Source organism: Botrytis deweyae (genome assembly GCF_014898535.1).
Source record: "Botrytis deweyae strain B1 chromosome Unknown BDEW_001, whole genome shotgun sequence".
Classification (NCBI taxonomy): domain Eukaryota; kingdom Fungi; phylum Ascomycota; class Leotiomycetes; order Helotiales; family Sclerotiniaceae; genus Botrytis; species Botrytis deweyae.
In genome coordinates, this window is record NW_024066208.1 from 620,140 (window position 1) to 631,422 (window position 11,283).

The window sequence follows — 11,283 nt, forward strand, 5'->3', positions numbered from 1 at the left end:
TGAGTGAACACTATATCTCTGCTTTTATACATAGATCGAAGCGTTGGCTATAGGATCAAAAATCAAGAGGAGAAAGCAAAGCAGATTATATCTGCAAAGCAAAGTGTAGAAGCATCTAGTGATTTATAAAAATAGAGAAGGAAGAGAAGTCACACTTAAATAGTAAACACTCAACAACAATAAGTATATGATATATATTCATTCAGTCTGACATTACCTAGCTCTGATACTTCCTGGACCCTTGTCCCTCCATTAGTATGCCTTTGAAGTTCATATGGAGTATTGAGCAGGCCAATTTTAGCTCTCTATATTGAAAGTACTTTAGTCACTCCTTGTCATGAACAAGTTTTTTTTTTTCCAAACATTGTGCATTATGACCAATAGAAACCAAATCAAGTTTACGTGTTTCTCCTCAGCATGATATATGTCAGTCATAGTTCGAATTCACCTCTGCTGAGTGCCTGAGTATTCAATAGAGGTTGGAGGTCCGAGCACATTCCTCTGGATTTTTGGCTGGTTTAAAAGAGCTGTATCCAATTCAAGAACCTACAACTCCAAAATTCTACTAAAACTTGGACATCTGCAAACCAAAGTTATGGGTAGCACTATCACTCTTTGAGATTATACAAGTTTCAAATTTCATCAACAAGAGTAGAATTGTGCTACTGAACTTTGATAAAGGATACAAATTATTTTGGCTCAATCCAGAGGACCATCACAACTTACTGTTACCACTCCTGAATTTCACAAAGAGCTTACACAGAACGTTGAGTGAAAGGTCAAACATAATTCAATATGCCTTTCAGGCCATTTTTCGTGAGTATCTCCTTTTCCTTCAGAAGCAATTTCAAATCTTGTCATCTTTCAGGTCTCTTGACTAATTTGTTCGTAGCCGTTCAATCAGGACCATCCAGCCTTTCCTGCTGAATTGCGCACCCATCAGAAAAACTTCTCGTCAAGGAATGCGGCAAGAGGGGCTACACCCATTCTCCAAGATGATCGGATGGATCATAGCTTTATCTTCGAAAAAGGATGCCGCGAAGCTTTTTCTGGATTTTTCCGTCACGGATCAAAGGACTTTTGTCTTGTCGAAAATATGAACCCTAAGCTCCTCACGGAGTTGTTTTTCGAGATCAAACATAGTTCTCATCCTTCAGAACATGCAGATATCACAGCTGCAATACGAGGCATTCGCGATTCGACCAAGTTCTTCTTCGTCAGCTGCGACTATCATGACCCAGAGCATATTATTGTTCGCACGTATGCCAAGTTTAGGAACTTCGATTGGAATAACCAGTCGCAGATTGATAATCTCAATCTCTTTCGGATGGCAGCTATTGCGGAGGGTTGTGGCGTCTTTGCTTTTTCTGAAGGCGGCAAAAACCTCCCTCCCTCTGAGTGGAAATCGACGATTGAGGTAACACCTGAAGAGCAAAGTTCAAAGAAGCTAAAGGTGTCTACTATTGTAGAGTCTTCAACTAATGACATGCAAAGTGATACCCGCGTCTCAAACAGCTCTGAGGCACAAAGTCATGTTATAGCTTCCATACCTGTGCCTGTGGCAGCGCAAAATTTGCAAGCACATCCGTCGGCACCAAAGTTCCAGTTTCGACCAACTGTACCGCCATTTCAACCAGCTACTTCCATGTTTCGGGTCAATGACAGGCAGTCCCAGTTTTATGCCGGACCACTTGAAAGGAACCGAGTTCGGGGAGCACAGCGCGTTGGGCAAGGGCTGCAGAGTCTTATACACCCCGGAGGACATGTGCCGCAACCACCCGTTCAATCAGATCGCAGTCATAAAACATCACATCAGTCTAACCAGCGGCAGGTCAGCAACCAAGGCCAATATCCAGGATCTGGAATGAAGCAACAACATGGTAAAGTTGCGTCTCCTTATTATTCTCAGCAGGAGAATATGACCCGATCTCAAAGACAGGCATCTGGGATGCGAAAATTGGCTATGTATCAAGGAAATAATACTTTCCATTCTCTAGGGCTCGGAACGTCAACACAACAGACACAACAAACCTACGGACATATGCCCCAATATACAACAACACAAAACTACACTCCACCACAGGACCAAAGATACAATTTGCAGCAGCAGCATTATCAGCAAGGCTTCAACCAGTCTCATGCCCAAAGTGATGTGATGGATCAGCGGTATAACCAGAAAATCCCATTACAATTCAAAAATCAAGTCTGTGGAATGTATCAAAAATATGGTCAAGGACAACAAAACTTTGAACAGCATCAACTTCATGGGCCTTACGCACCTCGCCAACATGTTCAACGAGATAACAATGACTTCCAGAATCTTGTGAGCCCTCAGCTAAATGCCCAACAAAACTCTGCCAATCTCCAGGCCGAAAGATACTGGAGACCCCAGCAAGCACGGCAAGTTCAATATCAGTTTGAGAACCTAACCGCTGCAGACTTTCAACAGTATGAACAAGACAGTGATAATAGCCAAGATTAAGACCACAGAAAGTTCAATCTGCACCTGAACAAAATAATCTGGACCCTCTTTCTGAGTCCGAGTACTGAATGCGAGACACGGACTTCTCGGAGCAATACAAAAACACTTGGGTCCAGATAATAGTGCAGGCGCAGAGGTGGGTCATCAAAGTGCTTTAATCTCCATATTTGAATGGGATCTGTCGAATGACTCCGTCGATATTCTTATGAGTGTCGAAGAGTCTTAGAATGTGTGGCTGCTGTTATATAATGGCTGCTGGCGATTTATTGGTCCTTTGAAGGATATGTATAGCGTGGGAGGAGGTGATCATACTAAAAAAAAAGCGGATGTTAGTGATGTGAGCTTTCATGGTAGCCAGAAGGGGGAGGCAAAGAAATGGATCTAAATAGACCTGCTACTCTTGGCGCAAGAAATTCCAATTTTCTTGTTTGCTTCTACCCAATTAGTGTTGCGTTTTCCCTCGATATCAGGTGTCAAATAGACTTTGAGGTGGTTGCAGCAGGATACCAGTGATGGGAAACTTCTCAACAGGGCCAGAGAAGATTACTGGATCAGAATATACATAGAATTACTCAGATCAGCCGCATGACAAGGTCTTTACTTACAAAGGTGGTGACTTTATCGTGTCGTGTTATGCAAAAGTTTCATAACTTCGAGAACTCCACGTCGTTCACATATCTCCCAGTGACCACAATTATAGTGAGCTTCATGATTATTTCGGGTCTTTCAGAAATCACCAAGACAAAATTGAGTGAATTTGCTGTCCCAGCCATATCTGACTCGAAGCGAAATCCCGTGACTTTTGGCAAAGCATTGCACAATTGAGTTTCTCCCTCCTCCCCTCTGCCACGGCAACCAGTCTTTTAATGTCGGTTTTACAACCACAGTCCTTCGAATTGCAAAATCAAGACGAGTTTCTCTCTCTTGTACATCTCTATTTCGCAATACAACTTTTAATAATTGTGGTCAGCGTTGCCATTACTTGCACTTTTTTACTTACTGAGAACCTGGTCTCTCCCCTCTCCACCGAAAATTTCACGCAAGTTTGAGCACAATAGACTTTCATAGCACTAGTAGGGCATCCTATGATGATAATCTTCTGTCTCTATTGTAGTCGGCTAGATTTGCTAATGATGCCTGAAAAATAGCAGCCCATTCTGGCAGGAACCGATTGTCATCAAGGCAGAGCAAATCAAAACTATCCAAAACAAACTCGAGAACTGGCGCATCACGAAGGCTTCAGCTATTTAGCGCGCAAATAAAAAGCAACTCAAGTTTTACACAAACTACATCGTTGTTGGCCATTGTCAGAAATTGGGTTGCCCTTCACGTTTCAAATACTTGTTCAAACCAAGCAATTTGAGTTGCACAGAATTCAACATACAACCCTCACAAGCAAGTAGTCCTACTGAATTTATAATCAACAGACTCATTATCAAGTGAGTCCAATAAGTTACTTTACCTTTCATCATGCTAATATGGCTTCAGAACGTTTTGAGCGCCTTCACCAGAAACAATTTTAACATCCTCTTTTAAAACTTTAAATTACTTCAAATTCATTATGTCTCCACCTCAGATATCCGTGGATATTGCCATGACCTTAATTGTATGTTGGCTATGATATAAAATGTATCGTCGAAAGAATTACATACTAACTGATTTCTAGAGGAATGGCGATATTGATTTTCTCATCGGCTACAGAAATTCGATCCCTGATCCAAGATACTTGACAATAGAGCAAAGAAAGGACGTCACCCCCGCTGTATTGGGAAATGCAGAGCCTCATAAATTCATTTACTTTCATTTCAGAAAGGTCGACGACTCAGTAAGAACCAACCAAATTATCATGCATAGATACCCCAATGCTCGCCACCACGATTGGGATAATCAGGATGATATCGATAAGCTTAATGTGTTTAGATTTGCTGCCATCACATTAGCGATTACTGACACTGATGTTTCAGTTGGAGAGAAATGTTGGAGCGAGGTATCCTTATCATTGAAAAGAATGTGGTTCCCAAATTTGATAGAATTTGTTGAAGAACGCAGAGCTGAAGCTATCAGACTTTTGACTCAGGGGACCATCGATGATGACGATGAGGACGATGATGAAGATGAAGAAGAGGATGAAGATGATGGAGAGAATGGAGATGAGGGTATTTTTTCAGGACATTCCGAAGAATTTGAGATCGTAGCTGACATTCCTGAAGTTCAGAATCACTCTAATACTCCAGTTCACAACGCAACTCAAACTGCTCTCGCATCTTCCTCTAACATCCCTGTTGGATCACCAATTCTGAACCCAGAATTAAGCTCTGTTTCCACACATAGCGGTTCGACAATCCTACACTCCCCATTCATTGCCCCCCCAGTGGTTGATCCTCGAGTATTGAGTATACCTGCAGAAGTTGAATCGTTGAATCTCAATGACGACCCTGATGCAATGGAGTTTGAGCTCCTTAATTCTGTCAACAATGAGGGCCATGGAGGGTGTTCATTGAAATAGAGAGCAAGATAGCTGTGGGTGAAGACAAGATTCGTGTGTGTAAATTTACCCAGAACCCAACTTCTGATTCAAGCTAATGTCAATTTCCAGAATAACAGAAGCTTGCGTTGAGAAAGTTGGATGTACTGGGATCTCAGTAAATCTCCAACAAAGTTCGAGAAACATCCTCGGTCTTTGTGCGATTCAATCCTCTCAACCAAACCTACGTGTTGCTCAACTACCAAGGTCTCACCATCGGCCGTAACATTTACACGGATCAGCCTCAAATATTCTGCGAACTCAACAGCGATATCCGTCCAGTTTCAGCAAATTCCCTCCTCAAAAAGCTTTCCTACAACAGCCTCCGTTCCATAAGCCCTCGTTCCTACGACATTTGTTTTTGGCAATATGATGTCTAGGATAGCACCTTTTCTTGATAACAGTCCATGGCAAAGTCAGAGAAAACACTAGTGTTGGCACAGCGAGTTCACTCCGGGTTGGCTTTTGAATGTTGTTTTCCTTTTTTGTCGGTTTCTTTAATTTCCTTGATAATAATAGATTTGGTGGATTTCGTTCCGGAAAAACTATTGGACACAGACATGGCTTCGTTCAGACCTTCTATCAAAGGTGCTGCTCCTGTGTCAATATTGCGTCCTCGTGACGATGCTGGATCAACACGCCCTTGACTAGATTGCACTTGTTCGTAATCCTTCCGGGAAGTCATCTTAGCTAGGTAGTTTATGGAATAAAAAACTTCTTGAATCAAACAGGCTTGCACGGGTTTTCAGCTCACTCGCTGATAACACATGACATGAATTTTATGTGATTCTGCTAGAAGTGATAAAAGCTGTATACCAAGAAAAGAATAACTGACTCTAAGACTGATCACCTCTAGGTAGGATTGATGAGCAGCCATCTTTTCTGTCCTGTGAGCTCCAGAACGGAGCACCTCAAATCGGGGCTTGTTTTTCAGCATACTAAACCAAGATATAAACAGTAATTCTATTCTAATATATATTTACATAAGTAAGTAATTATTATCATTAAACTCTGAGGTGTGTAGCGAGGGCTAAGAATTTAAACAGCAGGTCCTCTTCCAATCCAGGTACGATAACTTCTGAAAGGACCTCTTCGTTTATCAATATTCTTATACTGTCTACCAGGAGCGAGTCCTTGTTGGTTAGTAGTAAAGTATAGCCATCCATCCAAGATGGCCATTGTATCAGCAGCCTGTACTTGACCACCACGGACGAGGGTCTTGAGGTTATAGTTCGCAGCTGCTACCATGCCTTCGCCACCGGCTGGAACCCCGTTCACCTCATCGGTGACCTCGGATTGAAGAGTGTCGGCGTAGAGAATAGCGTTTTGCTGCGGGTTGAATTAGTAATGGTGCGGAATCATAGAGTGTGAGGAACTTACAGCAGAAGCACAAATGTATACTCTTCCACGGTCATCAGCCGTAAATCCAGCTTGCTCAGATGGGAAGTTTCCAGGATTTTGGACCACAGCTTCGATCTCTGCGTCTGTCAAGTTAGAGATGAAAGCTTCTTGAGACGCAAAGTACCAGTGGTTAGAAGCCTTAACACCCCAATAGACATTACCCCCGGTCAATGCAATACCGTTAGTTCCAGAGTTGAGATTTGAAGAGGTAGTGCCGGCCCAGTTTCTGATGACTTCTCCATTGTACATGGAGATGAAATGTGGGTCAGGAGTGGTGAAGGTACTGTTGAAGAGATGTCTAACGGTAGCTCCAGTATCGAGGTCTATCGTTGTGATAGAACCGTATGCCGAATCCTCGGTAACGAATGCATATCCGGCGGTACCGAGAGTATTGTTGACTTTGATATCGTTCAATTGGATCTTGGCATAGTAAAGCTCAGGTGGATAGATGTAGTTACGGATTAGCTCTCCGGTGGTGTAGTTGAATGCCATAATCTTAGCTCCATAGGTTGTGGGGTGGGAACTGAGTGAAAGTCAGCTGATGTTTCAAACTCCAAAAAAAGCATTGAAACCCCTTGAATTCATAGACGAAGAAATATAAACATGAACATACGCTCCATTAGGAACTCCACTATCAATAACCCAAAACGTGCCTTCCGCATCCAAAACTACATTCTGCACGTTGACAAAGCACTCTGAAGCATTTTGGCCCGCAGCACAATTTTGCCATTCAGCTGATGGCCAAGGAGCTTCACTATTGAAGCCGGTAGCTTTTGTAAGAGTCCAGTTTTGTGGCTCCATATTGCGTGCATAGGTGAAGAAGATATTGCCATCTGGATCCAAACCTAATCCCGTGGGAGCTCGTACGTATTCATGAACGGCTTCCAATCCTGGCCCGATGACATCCAAATCGGCGGAACATGCTCCAATGGTGGTGAGATCGGTACGCTGTTGTGATAATGGAATTGGACAGGTGCCATTGATGGTTTGAGCGGCTGCTGTTGCTGCAAAGGCAGCTAGAAGGAGTAACATGCTCACGGTTCTAGAATGGTCGCGTATGAGCAAAAAAAAGAAGGACAAAGAAGCACAAGAAAACACACGGTCTAAGATCCGAATTCAACGTGATTAGACGGGATGTATGTATTTATTTGAATATTTGGATATGGCTGCGCCTACAGTTATGGCAATACTGCGGCACTGAAAAACTTCGGCATTCCGATTTAAGGTTGGTGATGATGATATTCGGAACTTGGCACTCGCTTGGCGTATTCCACAATTTATTTAGAGGCGCCGGCGAACCCTCCACGGCCACTTGGCGCATGATATTGTGGAATACGCTCAAATTAATCAGGTGGACGAAGCGGTTTACTTGGGGTGGATCTCCAAACACCTTGATAGATAAATTGGAGAGAAAATTTTTGGTCCCAAGGGATTGGCAAACTTTCTGCGATATTGTATATATTAAGTGAACCCGCGTGTTTTTTGAAAGAACTGTCATATGTTTCGGAGGTTATCTTCTGAGTAAGATAAGGTTTGCTTACTTGGAATTTCTACGAAGCTCAAAGAGGGCATAGGCTGCGCCAAGTGGATGCTGTAGACTAATAGAGCTAATTATTAGCTGCGACCCCTTTTTCATGGCACTCAATATCTGCTCTTTTCCCAACATTTCATGTCAATTATATCGTTATGTCATAGACGTGCAAAGTGTTAATACTCCGTGATTGGGAACCACTCCCGGAAGCAGAGAAACATTTTCGCAGTTTTGGTTTAACTAAGCCTCAACATCTTGTTTTCTCATATAATGGAGCACCTGATTCAAGCTTCTAGTGGCCCAAGATTGCCTAAGCAACCCCCTTCCTCAATCCCCTGATTGCTTAGATTTCCAAAGATCAGAATTCTCGGATATTGCCCATAAAAAGGAATTGACGAGAGGCCATTCGATCACAGGTACCTGGATCTCAGGATCGAGAATAGTGGAATTGCTGTTCGGTACTGGCTGCCGAACACGTGAAGCTCACGAATTAAATTCGGTGGATACTGAGTTGAGGGATCTGCTGTTCGAAGTGGACAATGCTAAGAATGTAAAGAATCTGGGTAGTCAGACGAAACAGTCTTTAGCATCCTGATTTTCAAGGAGATAAATAAGAAATCGTTGATTGTGAAGAGCAAAGTAGCTCATTTATATCTTGTGTCACCATCTCCGGTTCTCCAGAGATAAGAGGAAGTATTTGGAGGATAACGCTATTTGATAAAGATCTTTCTTGTGAAGGCTGTGGTTCCTGTCTTGTTTTCTCCGTACTTTCTTTATTTCGATCCTTTCGGTGTATTCAATCATGGTTCGTGTGCAAACTCCGGGATTCAATAATAATATATATCCGTCTTGTACCCAAAGATTTGAAAAGTGAAGTCATGGACTCAGAATTCAATACCTACTCGTTGGGTTTTATTGCATTGCAGCTTTGTACTTGAAAGGGGGATTCCTGATCGTAATTCGGCAAATACATAACAAAGATGAAATAAGATAGATTTGACATAGCTCTGCAAATTATTTACTTTGGATGCTATGAAAGGCAGATTATGAATCTACAAGTGAAATAAATGAATATAAATGATGATTGCCTAGGTATTCTTATAGAAATCTTTTTGATATTCACCCAGAGTGCTGTTTGTAGAAGCTGGCCAGCTTTGTTAACTATTGGACAAATCAATTTTATCTGATGTCATCTCAATCAACCAGAACAACCTCCTCCTACCTACATTTAATATTTAATAATGTTAGAAACCACAATCACCACAAATAACTCTATCTAATTCCTTTCCTGACTCATTTTAAGAAGAAAACGTTTGTATTTGATAACATTTAGCTCGAGTTAGTTTCCTACAGCAGCTGTGAATAATGAATCCCTGAGCATACTGTCGTCGACCTGCCGACCAGCTGTATGCCGTTTCAGAATAAAATGGCCGTACCTTTATTTATCTATATAAACAAAAGACCTTACATCCTGAGAACTTCTTTATTTCATCAGAAACTTTTACATCAAGTACCTGAGAAATATTACTTTCAAAAAAGGCTTCCGAGAACGAATCTTTGCACCACACTGCCTAGTTCATACAATCCTGTCGTATTTTTGTACTTGCAACATACTGTCTTTCAAGACATCTATCATCAATAAGTTAATTCATCTATCATCAATAAGTTAATTCGGGACATCAACTTGTAAGCATATCCTACTATCAAACAAAGACTTGAGGATCTACCCAGAGTTCAGTATCGAGGCACTGCTCTCAACTGCTCCATACTTTTTATATTCACTAACGGTAATAAAGAGTTAATCTAGATCAGCATGTCCCAGAAAAAGAACCAAGAGCTTCCACCAACCAAGGCACCCCTGCCCCCATTCGGTCAACCAGGGCACCAAGGAAAATCCGCTCTCCTTCGCGAGAACTTTCTCTGCAACCTTGCAGATGCGATAGTTCCTACTGGTCTTTTCAGTGATCATAAGAGACATCGCCGAGATAGCGCATATAGGGCGGGGGACTTCAAGAAGGCCGATGTAGAGGCTCATGATGAGGAGGATGACTGGGTTAACTTGATAGATAAGACTGTCAAATCTGGTCCTCTGCAAATTACACCTCGTGATGTGAATTCTGAAGAGCGTCGTCGCAGTCCTAGCATGAGCAAGTCTCCACCGATGAGTCCAGGTTTTAGCGAGGCTAAGCTCAATGCGAGATCGATCCAGGATGCATTTGTTGCCTGGGCTATCACGGGTGATACCGATCTGACTCCTGCCGTGCTTGGTCAGCCCGACAATTCCAAGTTCGTTCTTCGCCGATACGATATTCGGGATCCAACCAAGATCGAGAAGAAGCGCATCGACTTGAATATCGATGAATTTGACTGGAATAACAAGGAGCATGTCGACAGACTGAACAAGGCTCGTCGTCACTGGGAGATCAATACCCTGGAGTCCAACCCACAGACCAGTGGAAAGTCTCGGTAAGCTTCGCATAACCTGAGTAATGAGAAATTTCAAATTACTGACGATAACCACTTACAGCGTCACCGTTGATGGCAGACGATCTCCGGTCGACACTTCCGTCGGAAGCTGGTCGCCTGGCGACGAGGAGGGGGATGGAGACTTGATTGACCTTTAGAATGCCAGGATTTCGTGGGAGATGGGTTGCGGGCTGTGGTTGAGTGTTAGACGCGTCGAATTATGATGGAAGACATGAACAGGACAGTCTATTCTAATATTATAAGCACAGGGTCATGGGGCTACAGGACATGTTTGACTCATTTGATACCACGGCATTTTACGGCGTTTGGACTGTTTACAGAGCGGGTTTTATACAGATAGAAATTGAGCTTCAGTGCATGCCATTTGTGTCTAAATTGACATGTGACTTATTCTGTGATATGACTGCTAGTAATGATGTGCCTTAATAAATCTCTTAGAACCTCGCATACATTGCCGACAGATAAAGCTCAAAACGATCAAAGTTAGCTTGATGGTGAGATGAAGGACTGCCAGATGCGAAATCTCAGTGTATAGACAAGCTGCTCATGCCAAGAAAGCTTCCTATTTTCCACCCCAATAATGATTTCAGAAACGAGAATGATCTCTCGCTAGGTGCTAGATATTGCTTTCTGAGTCTGAGTTCGACTCGACATAAATCTGTTGTCCATACAAATTGGCGGGACACGCAGTAGGAGTGTAAAAAATGGGACGATAAAAGAGAGAATTCGCGATGAGGTGGCTGTGAAGAACTTTACAAAGGACGGCTGGGTATATAAACAGAGATGAATCAGAGAAAGAATGAAGAGGTGTATATAAAGATGGGGAGATAGAAGAAGTGGGCAACACTGAATACTAGA

General features: G+C 42.5%; 4 protein-coding genes across 4 annotated transcripts; 3 read left to right on the plus strand and 1 right to left on the minus strand.

The window, feature by feature from the left end:
* Positions 1 to 795: 795 nt before the first annotated feature.
* EAE98_000202 (uncharacterized protein) lies at positions 796 to 2,482 on the plus strand (the record flags this gene model as incomplete). Its single annotated transcript, XM_038947820.1, has 2 exons — positions 796 to 816; positions 893 to 2,482. 2 exons carry the CDS (start codon positions 796 to 798, stop codon positions 2,480 to 2,482), a joined length of 1,611 nt encoding a protein of 536 aa, XP_038815497.1.
* Positions 2,483 to 4,043: 1,561 nt separating this feature from the next.
* Positions 4,044 to 4,988, plus strand: EAE98_000203 (uncharacterized protein; the record flags this gene model as incomplete). Its single annotated transcript, XM_038947821.1, has 2 exons — positions 4,044 to 4,088; positions 4,149 to 4,988. The coding sequence occupies 2 exons, from the start codon at positions 4,044 to 4,046 to the stop codon at positions 4,986 to 4,988; spliced, it is 885 nt and encodes a 294-aa protein (XP_038815498.1).
* Positions 4,989 to 6,044: 1,056 nt separating this feature from the next.
* On the minus strand, positions 6,045 to 7,439 carry EAE98_000204 (uncharacterized protein; the record flags this gene model as incomplete). Its single annotated transcript, XM_038947822.1, has 3 exons — positions 6,045 to 6,335; positions 6,387 to 6,930; positions 7,021 to 7,439. 3 exons carry the CDS (start codon positions 7,437 to 7,439, stop codon positions 6,045 to 6,047), a joined length of 1,254 nt encoding a protein of 417 aa, XP_038815499.1.
* Positions 7,440 to 9,751: 2,312 nt separating this feature from the next.
* EAE98_000205 (uncharacterized protein) lies at positions 9,752 to 10,562 on the plus strand (the record flags this gene model as incomplete). The annotated part of the gene is made up of 2 exons (XM_038947823.1): positions 9,752 to 10,404; positions 10,466 to 10,562. 2 exons carry the CDS (start codon positions 9,752 to 9,754, stop codon positions 10,560 to 10,562), a joined length of 750 nt encoding a protein of 249 aa, XP_038815500.1.
* Positions 10,563 to 11,283: the final 721 nt, after the last annotated feature.